Raw genomic sequence first — 18,002 nt, forward strand, 5'->3', positions numbered from 1 at the left:
GTTTTCTGTTTGACCACTCAGTCACACACACACACACTTCCTCTCTCTCCTGGTGCTCCTTTGCATCTTCCTCTCTCCTCCTCCTCCTCCTCCTCCTCTTTTATCTCTCCCTCTCTTTCTTTTCTTCACTCTCTCCTACCTCCCTCCATCTATTTTCCTCTCCTCATTCATCCTCCACTCAGATTCAACACAGTTGTGTTGAATTATCACTGGCAGCCGCTCTTCACGTGGCCCAGTGTGTGTGTGTGTGTGTATGTGTGTGTGTGCGTGTGCGTGTGCATGCATACTTGATAAGGACAGACTTTTATAAGCATGCACAATGCAGCCTCACACACTCTTATCTCCCACAGAGGGAGGTAATGAGGATCTACACACACACACACACACACACACACACACACACACACACACACACACACACACACACACACACACACACACACACACACACACACACACACACACACACACACACACACACGCTGGTTTATCTCTCAGCTGACAAACAGCCAGCGAGGCGTCGCCTTTTCTCCTCTCACTGGTTTTTAATCATCTGAACAATGTGGCCATGAAGGCAAACTCCTCTTCCTCCTCCTACTCTTCCTCTTTCTCTCCTCTTCTTCTTCCTCCTCCTCTTCCTCTTTCTCCCCTCTTCTTCTTCATCCTCCTCTTCCTCCTCCTACTCTTCCTCTTTCTCTCCTCTTTCTCTCCTCCTCTTCCTCTTCTTCTTCCTCCTCCTCCTCCTCTTCCTCTCCTCTTTCTCTCCTCCTCTTCCTCTTCTTCTTCCTCCTCCTCCTCTTCCTCTCCTCTTTCTCTCCTCCTCCTCCTCCTCATCTTCCTGTTCATCCTCCTCTTCCTCTTCTTTCTCTCATCTTCTTCTTCATCCTCCTCTTCCTCCTCCTACTCTTCCTCTTTCTCTCCTCTTCCTCTCCTCCTCTTCTTCCTCCTCCTCCTCATCTTCCTCCTCCTCCTCCTCCTCATCTTCCTCTTCCTGTTCATCCTCCTCTTCCTCTTTCTCTCCTCTTCTTCTTCATCATCCTCCTCTTCCTCATCCTACTCTTCCTCTTTATCTCCTCTTCTTCTTCCTCATCCTCTTTCTCTCCTCCCCTTTCTCCTCTTCTTCCTCCTCCTACTCTTCCTCTCCTCCTCTTTGTCCTCCTCCTCTTCTTCCTCCTCCCTATCTTTCTTCCATCCTCCCTATTCTTTACTCCTCTCACTGCTCCTTCTTCTCCTTCTCCCATCCCTCAACTTCCTCTCCCACATTTCCTTTCCTTATTCTCTTCCGCTCCCCTTTTTCATCCCTTCATTTCTAACTCTGCCTCTTCTTCCTTTCTCTTGCTCCTTTTTCTACCTCTCTCTTTGTCTGAATACATCTCCTCCTCCTCCTCCTCACCTTCTTCCTTCCTCTTCTCAGTTTTTCTTCCACTCTTCTTCACACTCCTCATTCTTCATTGATGCTCTTTGTCCTCCTATTCACTTCCTCTCTCTATTTTCTCTTCTTCCTCTCCATTCAGCCTTTCACTCACCTCCTCCTCTTCCTGTGTTAATCCTCTTCCTCCACCTGTTCTTCATCTCTTTTGTCATCCTGCTTTCTCTTCCTCCTCCTCCTCATCTTCATCCATCTCTCTTTTTTCTTCCTTCTTTCTGTGATGTTTTCCTGCACCACCTCCTCCTCCTCCTCCTCGTCTTTCCTCTTCCTGCTCATTCTTCCATTCTTCCTCTTTAGCCCTCTTTTTCTCCTCTTCCTCTTCCTCTTCCTCTCCCTTCGGCTCCACGCACACCTCCTCCTCTTCCTCTCTTCTTCCTCCTCCTCTTCCTCTTCCTTTTCCACTCACTTCATCCTGAAAACACTGAATATTCACTCACTAATACGAGCAGCTGAATATGCATGAAGTGAAGTTAATGCAGCTTCTCCTCTCTTCCTCTCCTCCATTTTCATGAATTCCTCTTTGTGTATTAAAAAAAGGAGAAGTTTCCCTTCATCATCATCATCATCATCATCATCATCATGTCTTTATCCGTGGGGTTGATTCTCGTCACTGACAACGCCACCGTTTTTGTCGTCGTCGCTCTGCATCCTGCTCTACTTTAAAGCTTTTTTTTTATTATTATTTTTTTTTTAATTCTGCCTCTTTCTCTCTTTTCTGTTTCTTTCTTTTTTTTTTTTTTTTTACCGGATGACGGATTCAGCAGCATATTCATGGCCTCAGTGTTTCACTCAGCGATGCTAATGAAGGTCAGTTATTATGGATTCAAGGAAAAATGGTTCATCATGCCTCCTTGTTTTACATAAAAGTGCATATGTGCGTTTGGCCCTGCTGCTGCAGACGACTGAATATTTTCTTCAGCGCAAAGAGACGATCAGGAACTTCAGTCAAAGTGCAGCATTAACAGTTTACTGTGCTGCTGTGGAGGGAGAGGAGGAGGAGGAGGAGGAGGAGGAGATGAGCTGCTTTTCCTTGAATTCTTAATTACTGACCTTCATCACCATCACAATGTATTCAACCGACGCAGCCGTTCGACGATGCTGTGAGTGTAAATGCAGAATATTAACGTCTGGAAGGAGAAAAAAAGACACTGATCTGCAAGTTCTAGTGTCTGTAATCACATTTATTCACAGTTTTATGATAAATAATGTGTTTTTATTATAAGAAACGCTACAGATGAAGTTTAAACACGTGTTGTCTGATGCAAAAGCTGATGATCAGATGTGGGAACCAGGTCAGTGTTTTGTTTTGTTTTGTTTTGACCCTGATTCACCAAAAAAAAGGAGAAAGAGAAAAAGAAATGCTGGAATTTCTTGTGTAATTAACCTTCATATTCCCCTTTCCATCAGAGTTCAACTTCATTTCAGGTCATTATCGTTGATCTTACTGGGACTTTACAGTCAATATTCCTAATTTACATGAATATACAATTTGTTTTTGAATAATTCCAAGAGGCTAAATGTGTAATTATTTTTTGCCCGTTGGTTCCACTGTAGTGATCGGTTCTAATATATTATAATAGATTGTAGATAATAGATAGAAAAATTATCAATGCATTTGCAAAATGTGCAGCGAAGAGCCAACATGTTGTTCTCAGGACCTTTCACTTCTAACGCAGCCTCTGTGGTTACGTATAAGATTTGTCAGTTTCCACTTTTCAAAAACACAGGCAGAGGGAGGGGGCGCTGCAGACACAGTCACCACCACACAGGACTAGAAGCCCATGATGATTAAGACCGATTTCATTTGTATAAGTCTAACGTTTATTTTTGGGCAAAAAACTCCAGACTCAACCTTTAAATATTATATATTATACTCGGCTACGTACCCAAGATGGCGATCATTGAGGGTGGGAAGTTTCCATCGTTCCACACTCAACTTTGTGACCGTAAAGAGCGAACCATCTGTGTTTTGTCAGCGTGAACGCACTTAGTTAATGGAAGTATTGTAACTGAGATTAGGGCTGGGACCATATGCTTTTCTCCCGATTCGATTCTTATACGATTTTTTGGATGGCGATTCGATTTAAATAGCGATTCTAATGCAGATTCTCTCGATTTTTAGTCTTTAGCATTTTTAACATTTATCTGCACACAAATACTGTAGGAGCCTATAAATTAACATTCTCCATTATAAAGTGAACTTAAACCCTTTTCAAAACCTGTACTCTCTGTATTTAAAAAAGGCTAACAAATGCACATTGCACAATATTTAAAAAAAATTCAAAAAAATCGTCAAAAAAGATATCGCAATATTTATGTGAATCGATTTTTTCTCCCACCCCTAACTGAGACACAGCTGTGGTCCGTGTTGTGTTCAGGTTCATTCATCACTGTTGTTGTGACTCAGCTCAGTTTCTCTTCAGCGTCAGTTTTGGCATCAGGAGTGGCATCAGGTGTGTTTACGCCGTCGGTGAAGCCTCTAAGCTCCGCCCACTCTGCAGGTAAAGCCACACCTTTACCAGCTTTTGTCCGATCAGAGGAGTTCATTCATTCATTCAAGAGGGTCGAGGTCGTTTGACGTTTCAAAAACCCAGAGCAGAGCAGAGGCGGAGGTGAAGTGAGGTGCAGGTTGTTGTTCTGGATGTTGGTCGGTCTTTTCTGTTCCTCCCCTCTGATCTGCTCCAGTTTCCCATGGTGCAACCTGCTGAGACGGCACTTCTATTTCCAGCAAACACACACACACACACACACACACACACACACACACACACACACACACACATGCATAAGTACAAAACAGGCAAAAAAACAAGGATTTTGCAGAGTGTGTGTGTGTGTGTGTGTGTGTGTGAGGTGACAGACAGGCAGCAGAGGGATCGGGACGATTTGATCCGCTTCATTTCTCTCTTCATGTAAATATAGATGTGATTTATTTCCTAATGCTGCAGCAGCAAACACAGCAGAAGACGAAGCTGCAAGCAGGAAGCGGTTATTAATAACACACACACACACACACACACACACACACTGCTCCTCTTCGTCTTCTTCTTCTTTGTGCACGTGTGGTGTGTTATACAAATCTGGCTGCACAACAGTTACTGTTTGTCTGTCTGTCTCACTGTCTTTACATCGCTGGACGACGTTTCATTTCATTTTTTAAATTTGATTTATTTATCTGAACTTTAGTGTGTTTTCCAGTGTGTGTGTGTGTGTATGTCGGAGCAGTCGGAGCCAGTTAACGTCTGTGTGTGCTCCTCCACCTTTCATGTTGCATCCAGCTGAAATCGTTCATCGGACACAGAGAGACACTTAAATCTGTTTTCACTGCACAAATTAGAGCGGATTTAAACTTTAAAAAATCAAACTGTTTATAGGGATTTTTAAAGTATATATATATTTTTGGGGGGCTTTTTTGCCTTTATTGGATAGTACATAGTGAGGCAGAGAGAGGGGGAACGACATGCAGGAAAGGTCTGCCCGACGCGGGATTCAAACCGGGGACGCCTGCATTGAGGACTGTAGCCTCTACATGGGGCGGCCGCTTCAACCACCGCGCCACGCACCGCCCCGAGCGGATTTAAACTTTAAAACTCTGCAGAGAAACTGACGTAGTAACAGTGTCTGTGTCTGTTTGCCAGTGTTGTCAAGGCTTTTTGCTACACGGCGGCAACTGTAGTTGAAATACGCGTTTGAAAGAGTGCGGCGCTAGATAGCACTTTGTTAGAATGTAGTACACGATTTCAATGTTCGATGGGAGTCCCTTTAAAGGGACAACGAGGAGTTTCTATTTGGTTATAAAAAAGTCTCACCTTAATGTGGATGAATCTACGCTACCCACACTTGTTAATGGTCCATTTTCGATAAATATATTGTTTTGTCTCTATTGTTATTTTGATATTATTATTAATGGTGGAAACGCTGGGCGAGCCGACCGGTGTTTCCTTACTTTCGGTTTTGTGGATGCTTTCGGTTTTGCGGATGCTGCCTGTCGAGTCAACGCCGCAGAATCGCGGTTTATGGTCGGAACTACGACGGTATCTGATCGTCTTCAAACCTCTGACTTTCATTCTTGGAGGCTCATGGGAAATGTAGTATGAAAACACTTTGCTTTCCAAAACTCTTCGTTGTCCCTTTAATTGTTCGGTAAGTGAGAGGACCACAGAGTCATCCTCACTGTTTGACCACTTTGTCTCGCTTTCCGAAATCTGAGTAAACGGTGGTTACTGTTTATACAACGGAAATATTCATTTGTCCAGGCCAAAGGCTCTAGACAACTGAGTCAAGTCAACTGGACTTAGTGTTTTGTCTTTGAAGACCGACTAGTCCAGACTAGTCCAGACTAGTCCGATGAAGCCACTTGGATAAGGGGCGAAACGTCCTCAAGACAAAAAACTAAGTCCATGTTGACTTGATTCAGTTTCCTAGAGGGGGTTACATAACCTCTCTAACGAGCCGTGCACGTGCACATGCACACACACCGTAAGTGTTTTTAAAAAAAACAAATATCTGGACAGCTGCAGTACAGTACAACGCTCCATGTAGAAGCAGCAGCAGCAGAGACAGAGACGGTGACTCTCTGAGCTCAGCTCCTTCCAGCGATTCACTACTGAGAATTAACCAAAACCCTCTGTTCTCAGATCAGCTGAGAGTCGTCCAGTTGTTCCTCAGCGGTTTCCACTGTGTTTACCTGGAGAGCGGCCTGTCGCCTGCAGCGGGGTCCACACACACACACACACACACACACACACACACACACACACACACACACACACACACACACACACACACGTTTTAAAGGACAGCTCCTCTGTGGTTTGAATCTTGCTCATTTTCCCGTCTTTGTGACATTAATTCAGCGGTAAGAGGAAGCCGGCTGCAGTCGACCCTCCTCCTCCTCCTCCTCCTCCTCCTCCTCCTCCTCCTCCTCCAGCAGCAGTGAAGTACAGAGAGAGGATGTGTAATTGTAATCAGAGGTGAACTGAACCTTTAAGCCACTACAGAGAGAGAGAAGAGAGAAATAAAACAGCAGCTTATCAAAGCAGATAAAGGCGTTAGACCGAGCTCAGACCCAGTCTGCACCGATCTCTCTCTCCCTCTCTGTGGTTTTACTGGTTCTGGGTCCTGACAGCGCCCAGTTGCCATGGCGACGGAGCACATATGCTGACGGGACGCTGCTCTTTATCAGGCCGGGGCTGGACGGTCGGTCAGGTGTGTGTGTGTGTGTGTGTGATTGAAATGTTTGACCGTGCACTGTCTGTGTAGCTTTTGAATTAGGTCATCGTTCGTTTGTCAGCACTTAGTGTGTTTGCTCTGTGTGTGTGTGTGTGTGTGTGTGTGTGGTGTCTGGAGGATAATTGTGTTTCAATTACAAAAGCATGAAACGCACACGAGTCAGACAGCAACCTTGCACCCCCAGACACACACACACACACACAGTAAATGGAGCAGTACAATGTGTATTCAGCTGCTTTTATTAAAACCGTCTGTGTGGTTTCTGTTGTGAAGAGCGTTGGAGAATGTGTCACAATAATATCGGATGGAAAAAAAACCTTGAGAATGAATTGAATCCGGTTCTGTGTCAGGATCTGTCTGTCTGACCAACTCAAGCATCCGTTTAGTTTAACAGCTGAAATAATAATAGGAGACATATAATGGAAATATTACTTCCTGAAGGCTCTTTAAATGTGAGAATTGACAAATAAATCTTTAATTTTCAGGCTCCTGAGGTTGAAATCCATGTGGTTTTACCAACTGATCCCTCCGTTGTCAGTCAATGATGTCATTAGTTTTCTAATTTGCATAATACCACCCCTACCTGTGAATACAGGTACCGGTAGAAGGGGCGGGGCAAGCAGTGGCTCATTTGCATTTAAAGGGACAGACACTGAAACCAGCCGTTCTGAACAGAAAGAGCTGTGATGTTTGATTGATTCATTTGTGGAAGAGGGGCAAAATATGTCTCCTTTAAATGTGTTATCATTTGAATTATCTTGGCAGGAGACATGAAAAATACCTCATGAAGTTTTATTTTACTTAACCTTATACAGATCTTGTGTTGTTTATCTCTCTTTTAAAAAAAAATGTGAAAGTGAAAAACTTGTGTGTGTGTCCGTGTGCAAACTAGTCTCACTGTGAACCTTTAAACCTGAAGTGTACCGGCTGCTACGACTCAATCATATCATGTCGTGTCATTTCACTTTAACTTGACAGTGAGACAGTTTCAGTTTCAGTTTTTCTTTCCCTTTTTCTTTTAAACTCAACAATTAATTTTCCTGCTAAGTTTAGTGGCTGTGAAGCCGTCGGTCACGGCGGCAGAGACTTCAGTGTCGGCAGCTGATGAGTTTGTAAATGGAAACACGGAGAAGAAAAGACATAATCAGAAGACGCAAAAAATGAGAGAGGAGAGAGACAGAGAGACAGAGAGGGAGAGGCGACTTGAAGACGCGTCAATGAGATGAAATTAGATGAGAACCGATGTGTTGGTGTGAACCGAGCTGATTAAAGTCGACTGATCTTTGTGGTTTTCGAGCTGCAGAATCAAACCGGGGAATCAGTCACTTTGAGAACAGAACCGACTAAATGAAAGTGTCTAAGTGACTTCTTTTAAAGTTATTTTTACAGCCTGGCTTCCACTTTAATCCTCTAAACTGATTCACCTGCGTCTCCTCAAACTGAAACTCTGAGTCCTGCTAAAACAACATCTCACATGTTAAATTAAAGAGGACATATTCTGCATATTTCACTGCTTTTTTCTTACCGTTGTGTCAGTGTTGAACACAAGTTCTGCCTGATTTTCAGCTCCAAAAACTCCTTAGTTGTCTCGTATGGATGTCAAGAAGAATTGGCTCACGCGTGCTTGTTCGTGTTGGACCCCGTCCCTCCCCTCCCCACCGCTACCGTTTGTCACTCTCTTTCTTGGCCAACAGACCTTCTGCCGAACGGGAAGGCTTTTTTATTTTTAGCAGAATCCGCTTCTGAACACTTTTGGTCGCTTCTTCGTACCAGATCGAACTGGTACGAGTTCACAGGTCGGAGAAACATCCATCCGAGTTACGGGTTGCCTCGAATGCACCATTATTTCCTGTCCGCCAGCGCGGGAATGTCGCCATAGACCCCAAATACAAAAAGAACAAACACTGAAAATACCGCGAGGTGTTAGAGTCGTCGAACGGCTTGATCAGCGTTGTATCATCTCCTCTTGTAGTGGCTTGGGTGAAACGGATATTTACAGACACGTAGAAGTTACGCACTATAGCTTTAAGTGAAATGTTGCCATTTAAGAACTTATTTAAAGATTTTCTCAAGCGGGGCGTGTCCTCAAACCTGCTTCACATGGTGGAAATCAAAAAACTCAAAGTTACGCCCTTGGCTCAGAGAGACTGGAACCATGTGAAATCTGGTTGGTGGATCAAGGCTGGACCTCTGTAGCTCATGTTGTGCAGCTTTTCAGAGGTTCAGCATGGACATGTGACATTATAAACACTGTAAGGATGTTCTGAAATATGCAACAAGATGATAAAGTCTCCTTTTATTAAACCTCGTCTTCTGTCTCTGTGCGTCCACAGCTCCCCCACCGTCGAGTGACCTTCTCCACGGCCAACCAGGCCCAGGACCTGCAGGACGCGTCCCAGCACAGCTACTACGACAGCGGCCTGGAGGAGTCGGAGACGCCCAGCTCCAAGTCGTCGTCGGGGCCGCGGATCGGCCCGCTGGCGCTGCCCGAGGATCACTACGAGCGGACCACGCCCGACGGCAGCATCGGCGAGATGGAGCACCCGGAGAACGGTAAGACCAGGTGGAGTTTCCCCTCCCTCTTCTCTACTACTGCTCCTCTTTTTTCCACCTGATCCCCCTCCATCCATCCATCAGCCTCGAGGGGAGCACACACACACACAATAAACTCTCACACATTAGCGCTGTTTCATCGCACACGCACTTCGCCCCGTGTGTCAGAATGTGACATGTCAGCAGGAACGTTAACCTTGTATTTTTAATCAGATTCCCACAATTCCCTGCGCTGTGTGTGTATACCTTCGTTAAAGAGGTGTGTGACCTCACAGCAGCACAACACAATCAATATGCAACATAATCAACTCCCTCGGCTTAACGAATTAACATCTCAATTATGTAAAGCATACCGAGCCCCCCCTCTTGCTTCCTTCTTTCAGCTCCACTTATAGACCCACAGAGGGGAGGCTACGCTAACGTAACATAACACATTTCCTCTGACGCTAAACAAGCACAGACACGTTTCATATATCAACACGCTAACACGATGACAGGCTGCTGACAGACGGAAAACAGATTGGAAGTCCAAATCTCCAAATGCACAAAGCAGGGAAGTGGTAGCGACGTTAGCCAGTTAGCTGTAGCGCTAATCATGCTACATGGAAACACAGATTCATCTGACACACACACACAGACACACATGAACACACATGAACATGCACATGCTTATGTGTTTTTCTGCTTTGCTTTTGAACATTTTAATTAGCATAATGCTAACATTTCTTTTACAGTTTTGCTTGTTTGTTTTATGAAGACACAAAACCTGAGTAGCTAATGTTTTATGTTGCTAAAAAAGTGCAAACAATGCTCAAGACGCTACATAACTGCACTTTTACTGGTGTTTGAACACAGTACGCTAAAGTTTTTGTTTGTTTGTTTACTTTTGATACGTCTGAAGACTCGAAGTCTGGAAAACAAACTCATAATGACGTTAGCATTGTGATTTTTCTTCTTCTTTTTTGTTCCTTTTATGTAAATCTTGATTCGCGTAAAAGCTGGGAGCATAATTAGAGAACAGTTTAACATGTTAGCTGATGAGAGGATGTATTTGAAGCCATGGCGGCAAAATGTCAACAAACAGAAGTTATAAGTCCAACTACAGTAGCACACTGACATTTAGTCGTCTCTCTTTCCTGGAAATCTGTGCCGTCAAATAGTTTGCATGATACCAACATGCTAATTTTTACACACTAGCTACCAACAACGGCTGAAATTTAGCATTTGTGCTGGCACATCATTGAATCATTGATGCTTAATGCAGCAATGTTAATTATCGTCCCAATTCAATAAATATATAAGTGAAATGACAAACAGGAAGCTGTAGAAACTGGTTAAGTTGTGTGTTTTTTGGATTGACCTTAGCCACGTTAGCGTATTATCACGATGCTAGCACACTGACTTGTTTTTAACTTGATCTTAGCCATGTTAACCATCTTCCTAGTAGCTATGTTGTTATATTGATGCGGTACATGCTGATTTTTAATATTTTAAAGTAGAAACACTGACACATTATGCTAACATTCGGGATGTTAGCTGCAGTCGTAGCCAGTTAGCTTTCTACCTCAACTCACTCTGTTTTTACTGTAAACGTGTTGTTAATCTGGTTTGTTGTGAAACATGCTAACACCAAACACTGTCTGTTGGAGTGTTGTTGTGAGCTCTTGCAAATTTTGTAGATTTAGCTTTAATTTTCTGACCAAAAAGACAATACAGACTGGTTAGCAGTGATGCTAATCATCCCTTCACACAAACGACATATTTGACATGGCCGTGCGCACATACGAAGCGACTTTGAGCTCTCCTAGAATTATTGTACTGTAGCACGTTATTTTTAGCATAGGCTTTAACGTCTGGGGCTGTCTTGATTTGTTTCCTTGCTCTTGTAACGACAACTGGTACTTTGACACTTTGACATCAGTTGGGTAGCGAAGCCTTTACCGCAACTAATTAAACAACATTTTAGCACTTTAACTCGACTCGAATCCTACATAATGTCAAAAAAGTTGCTCAGTTTGTTTTAACATTTTCATTAACTTGTCATATTTTGGGGTGTTTTGAATTAGTCTGACTCATGTAGCCTGACCAGTAACACAGAGATGGCTTTTCTTTTCTCTCTTTATAAATTGTTTATATTTAAAACCCTTATTCTCCCTTTGGTATTAAAATAAGCTCCTTCATTTACCTACATTCTGCAGCCAAATGATTAATTAGACACATATCTGAACACTTCAGCGTCTTTTTTTTTTTTGGTTACTCGTGCCACTGCTCATTGTTCTGCTTCGCCTGTTAACGCCTCGTTTACCACTTATGCCAATTAAGCCAAGTGAAGTGAAATAGCTGAAACCGGCAAAAATAGAAAGTACAGAGAGAGAGAGAGAGAGAGAGGTTCAGTTTAAATGTCATCCCTGTCTTCTTTTGTAAAAGCGATAGACCAACTCTCTCTCTGTCTCTCCCTCTCTCAACCCACAGGTCGTACGTATGCCATCTGTAAACACAATTATTCACAGCTGCTCGCACGCCCACAGGCTACTGCCACCCAGTGTGTGTGTGTGTGTGTGTGTGAGAGAGAAAGAAAGATAGAGAGTTTGTAAGTGGCTGTATCTCCTCGCACACAGTGGAATGAGGTCAGGGTTGTGTGTGTGTGTGTGTGGCAGTGCGAGGGGATGGTCGTGTTGTACAATCTTCCACTTTGATGGTCAAACATGTTTTAGCTGCAGGTATTTTCCCAAGGAAGTGTAAGAGTGTGTGTATGTGTGTGTGTGTGTGTGTGTGTGCGTGCGTGCGGCACCAGCAGTGAGGTCAACAGATAACAGCTGGTCTTCTGAGGATTAACACACCACTACACTGTACTGTACTGTCTGTCTGATTCAAAACTTCAACCTTTATTGCCACAATAAGGCAAGCACTGCTTTACACACACACAAACACACACACACTCACCATGATACACTATACCGTTAAATTACTGTTAGTATTAAAGTTTAATTAGCGTTTTGCTGTTGTAGTCATCATCATCATTCTAACTGTTAACTTCAAGGCTGCAACTAATAATAATAATGATATTAATTATGCATTAATCAGGTGGTTATACATATATTAATTGTTTGGTTATAACATGTGAAACCATCACGGTGACGCCTTCAGAGAAAATCGAAAGCAGAAAACCGTCTCTAAACAGTTTTTGATTAATGTTTTGACAGTCGGTTAATTAACTAATCAGTTAATCAACTATCAGATTATATTGACAAAAAGTTATAATGATAATTGTAATACACTTTACTCATAAGTGTCTCTCAAATCAATAATGGAAATAAAGTAAACTAAAAGCAGTTTAACATCAGAGCTGAACAAATCAGAAAAACAAGCATAACAAATATTTTCTACTAACGAGCATCTTGCATGTATGAAAAGCTCTTATTGATCTTATTTAGGGTTTTAAAGGTCAGCTTTCTTTTATTCAGTCTCCTTTCTTTAGTTAAAACTCTGTACTAGTGCATCTGGCCATGATCTTGAGTTCAGCATTAAATGGTTAATCAAGCAGTAATTAAAGCAGCAACTAAGCAGCAGCACGTTTCTTTTCTTTCTTTCTTTTTTTTTTTTTGCTAATTGGGTTTCGGTTCAGCTCTGTTGGCTTTGTCTCTTTGGGCCTGCTGCCTCGTTGCCACCTCCTCCTCCTCCTGCTCCTGCTCCTGCTCCTCCTGCTGCAGACGGTATCGATCAGTCAGCTGTGTGACTTATTGTTGATCAGTCACATCTCTTGTGCTTCAGACTGATGAACAACTGGGAACAAAGTGACTCCTCAAACTCGTCCTCACTCTCTGTTGTCTGTTGTCGTCGGAGTGGAGACGAATCGAGTTCATTTCTTTCTCTCTCTGTGATTCCAGTTATTCACAATATAACATTTGATTGCTGCTGCTTCGTCAGACTTTTTTATTACCTCCATGTTTGTTTTTTAGGCTATAGAAATGACAGCAGCTGCTCCCTTAAACCTGTAATCTCCATCATGTTTCTTTGTGTTTTCCTGGGGGCACGTCCACTCCTCGGTGTCTCTGCAGCATGCGTCTCCACCCTGTGATTATTTACTTTTGATACGTGTAAAGTTGTGTTTATGGAAGTGGTTTGGAAAAGAAAATATCGACGTTAGCATAGTGATTTCTCTTTTTTTTTTAAATCATTCTTTACTAAATGAAAAGTGAAAATCTTTCTATGAATAAAAGCTGGGAGCATTATTAGCCAGTAGTTCAGTATGTCAGCTGATCAGACCGTGGCTATTTGGTTAAAGCGTGCATTGGGAGCCGTTCAGATGTAGCGTATTTTGCGCGCACAAACCCATTACCCATAACTATTTAAAATATTGTCAATGTCTGAGCTGAAGTATCCCATATTGTAGGCTATTTTAAGTTCTGATAAGATACCTCCTGTAAATTACATGAGGCATTTGTAGGCTATAGGTGAAAGAAGTGTTTCGGGAAAAGTGTCTTTTATGTATGTTTTTTATCGATATTATTCCAGTTATGGCAATACTGTTGGACTTTAAAAGCAACATATATGGGCATATTTTGAGTTCTGGTATTGGACTGGTTTTGAGTTGCGTTTGCCTCACAGACCTGGCAACCCTGGTCAGCAACATGAGTCAACAATTTGAGTCCATCGTCCACATCTTAACGCCAGCAGACTGACATTTAGTCGTCTCTCTTTACTAGAAATCTGTGCCACCGTATTGTTTTCATAATCCTAACATGCTCCTTTCTTACACACTACCTTTTGTATTAGTCCGCAGTTGACAAACAGGAAGCTGTGGAAACTGACTAACTTGTGTTTTTTACTTGATCTCAGACATGTTACACATGTTGTTATCTTATCAACTTTTATATTTTCATGTAGAAATAGGCTACTAAAACGTCATGCTAACATTTGCTGAATCATGACTCGACTCACTTCCTATTTTACATTAAACATGATGAAGGCTAATCTGGTTGGCGTGAAACATGCAATGTGAAATTTTACTGTATTTTTTATTTTCTGAAAGAAGCTAGCATCCTGGTGGTTAGCATCCAATCAAATCTGTTTAAATGCCACTTAGAGCTTTGATTTTCAAAATAAGTCACATGTGATGTATAAAATCAGTTGTTGGGTTACATTTTACCATTTTAACTGCACTTAATGGTACATAATGGTACCAAAATTGCTCAATTTATTGTAACATTTCATTTTTCATGTGCTGATGCAGAGGAGATGGATGGTTGCAGATGGTTAGAAACATAAAAATATGTGGTAGGCTATAGTTGGATGCATTTTCTCTTAAATGACGTTCAACATCTGTTCAACAACGTGTGATTCCAGTCGGTTCTTAATGCATCTTGGCTGCTTTCACCTGCTTTTATAGGTGGATTATCTACGTACAGTACAGTCACATAATCTGGACATAATCCAGCTCTTACATAGATACGCTCCTGACATGTGACACTGTGTTCAGACCAGCTGTCGCCGCTCCATTTACGTATGTATTACACCAAACTCTGCATGCATGAGGTGGAAGTCTCTTCCTCTTCTTCTTCCTGCAGCTGCAGTCTCTCGTTCTGTCGTTGTGTTTTTTTAGTATTTCTGGGAAAAGAATGAGTCGGAGCTGCTTCGACAGTAAACTGAGGCCCGGTGACATTTTGCTGAACTTCAACGTTAGCTATAGTTTCTAGTAAAGACGTCGTTGCCTTCAAGCTGATGAGGGTGACATTTAGAGCCGAGGAGGAGTATTAAAATATCCTTAACTTCAAAATAAAAGCTCAGCAGTTTGTTCAAGTTTGATTTAGGGTGTTTTTTTATATATATTATTTCACTAGTGATGAATATATCCCACTAACGAGCATCATTCATGCATGTAGGAAGCTCCAGAAACTTTTCATCATAACTTTTTTTTTTTACTGGAGCTGACTCAGTCCCACACTCACTGTCCCGCTGCCCCAAATACTCACTGGAGCGTGAAATGTGTATTAATCCGCCGCTCAAAATAGTCACCAACAAACAACAAACGTGCTGTTTTTTTTTTTTGGCAATCGTTGGTGTCACCACCGTCAGCAGCAGCAGACTTCACAAACCCCTCCTCCCTCAACACTAACAACACAAACATGCTCTCTGTGGTCGGTCTGTGTGGACGCTTGATGTGGTGAGATCTCTATCATGTCACTTCTCCCTCCCTCCTTTCATCCCGCGCTCTCTCCATCCATCCGTCCGTCCGTCCTGTAAATGGTCGGATAATGGACGTTAATTCCATCAGCCTGTCTTCACTCTGCTAATGCATCCCACTTCCTGTTCGTGATGGACGGATTGGAAAGAGGAGGAGAAAAAAAACAGAGTTGGGTGTCGTTTGTGGTGTTGGATTGTGTGTGTGTGTGTGTGGTTGTGGGGAGGGAAGAAGAGGAAGAGAGAGAAAGAAAGGGGGATGAAAGTAAGTGGTGAAGAGAAAGGTAGGAAAGAGACATTCAGATGATGTAGAGAGAGAGAGAGAGAGAGATCTGCTGCCTGACACTGATGACTGCAGGATAACAGGCTGATTTATGAAGTGTGTGTGTGTGTGTGTGTGTGTGTGTGTGTGTGTGTGTGTGTGTGTGTGTGTGGGGAGGGAGTGTGCACTCATCTCCCTAGATGAAACCACATGCAAACATACTGTATTCGGCTACACACATACACACACACACACACACTTAGGCTCTTTATCTGCTGATTGCATCAGTCTGAGAGCTGAGGTAATTGCCACACACACACATACACACACACATACACACACAGACACACACTGAGGTTTTGTGACTTCCATATAAAACTGAACAGAAAACAGAAAGTGTCGAGTCGGCTCGGTGACGTCAGCTGCTCTTAATGCTGCTGCACTTACAGCGTCCATTAACACATTAGTTTTGTGTCAGACAAGTGTGAAGTCAAAGGAAATTAGGACTCGTTTAAATTAGAAAAAAAAAAACAAAAAAAACTGTTGCAGCATTACGATTGTATGAAAACAACAAAATGCCACAGGCTTAAAACAACTAAAACTCACAGAAACGGTTCATTTCGTCAGGCTTATGAATCCATGCAGATGCTTCAGGTCTGTGAGTTTTATAGTGAATATAATGAAGCATCATGCAACACAGTGAATATTAGGATTATTCTGACAGATGTTGTGTTTGCTGAGAGTGACGATTTTAGTGGAAAATGTTATTTTTACTTAATTATTTGACTTAATTTCCAATGAAAACGAAGCTCCAGCACTGTGAATACATTACAATTTAGATTAAATGTTCAGAAACATAGTGTTTTGTTTATGTTCTTGTGTTTTTTTTTTTTATCTACAGAGATGTGAGTTATAATTTATCTTAACCTGTAAACACTGCAATGTTCCTGTATCTATGTTAAATAAATAAATAGTTTTGTACTGTGACTGCTGTTATTTATACTTACATCAGCCTCAGTGTCATGCAGGAGCTCATCACACATGTCGACAGCAGCGATAACGTATCTATGATGGTGTTGTTGTGTTTATATGGAAACAGCGAAGTCGAGGCCAAAAATGAAAACTGATAAATGTTTTCAAATTGAGTTTCCCAACATCGTCTCATGTTTGACGGATGAACTTATGTTTATGTAAAGAGTGAGTGAGTCATTTTCTCTATGGCTATAAATACTTATTTTTGTCTAAATTCAGTATGCATAGTTTATACTTTTCTTAAGAAACAAAGAAGAGGAGGTGAGTGGAGGAGGTCATGTGTTCTCCTCAGTGAAGCGAATCGCCTCCATCTGTCTCCTCCTCCCTCCCCTCCTCCTCTGCCTCCCCTCTTCTTCCCTCACCCACCCTCCATTCCCCTCCTTTCTTCTCCTCCTCCTTCTCCTTCTCCTCCTCCCTCCCTCCCTCCCTCCCTCCAGTGGGTGATGATGAGGGCCAGTGCTTCTCCTCTAGCCTGTCAGAAAACTCCCAGGACACGACTTTATTCTCTGGAAACTCCTGACACACATTATTTTTAGTTTTTCCTCCGACTTGTGAAGCCGCAATGTCCAGAGATTAAGAAGCTTCCAGCAGCAGCAGCAGCAATAGTTCCCAGCAGCAGAAAATAAACTCCCCATGCTCTATTTTAATGAAGCAGTGAAACCACCAACAGATACTGGAGGAAGTGTATCGTCTTTGATAAAAAAAAAAAAAAAAACTTGATATAAAATACTCGAGTGCGAATGAAACAACATTGGTAAAAGAGTCAAAGGTGACCGAGTGAGTTCCAGATGTTTCTGGAGGAGGCAGGATGTTTTGAGGAGGTCTCTCAGGTTTGAAGGAGTTGGGGAGTCCACGTGGTCGACAGAGAGGTTTCAGGAGTCAATAAAGAAGAAGTCGTTCAGATGGTTCACTGAGCGTGTTTCTTGGCTCGTTGACGGCTTCCTAGGGGTTTGTTGAGATGTTGCTCTGCTGAGAGGTTTTTTTCCGGGACGTTTCAGAGTCCTTCAGGTATCAGGGTTCGTTGAGCAGGATGTAGGATTGTTTGGGGTTCACAGAAATGTCAACATCTTGGAGTTTCCATGAGTTTAGGGAGGGGAGTCATTCAGACTTTCAGAAGGTTCCTGTTGGTCTTAAAGAGATATCACTGGTGAAAATAATCAATTTGATCAAAACTACTCAATAATAATGATACTTGAACACCCAAGAAGTGTCAGAGGCCACTTAGAAAGTTCCTTTGGTTGGTTACAGATGTTTCTTGAGGAGGTAGGATGTTGTGAAGAGGTCCTATTGGTTGTGGGAGTTGGTGTGAAGTTA

The 18,002-nt window shown here is 42.5% G+C and overlaps 1 protein-coding gene across 1 annotated transcript in view; it reads left to right on the plus strand.

The window, feature by feature from the left end:
- The first annotated feature begins 2,224 nt into the window (after positions 1-2,224).
- LOC146979256 (uncharacterized) overlaps positions 2,225-18,002 on the plus strand; it is a 159,964-nt gene continuing 144,186 nt past the window's right edge. Inside the window, exons 1-2 of the mRNA XM_085788894.1 lie at positions 2,225-2,236; positions 8,995-9,214. Coding sequence (XP_085645020.1) covers positions 2,225-2,236; positions 8,995-9,214 — 232 coding nt within the window. The remainder of the gene's footprint in view (positions 2,237-8,994; positions 9,215-18,002) is intronic.

This window comes from Trachurus japonicus, chromosome 10, assembly GCF_045865225.1.
Source record: "Trachurus japonicus isolate A0001 chromosome 10, Traja_1.0".
Classification (NCBI taxonomy): domain Eukaryota; kingdom Metazoa; phylum Chordata; class Actinopteri; order Carangiformes; family Carangidae; genus Trachurus; species Trachurus japonicus.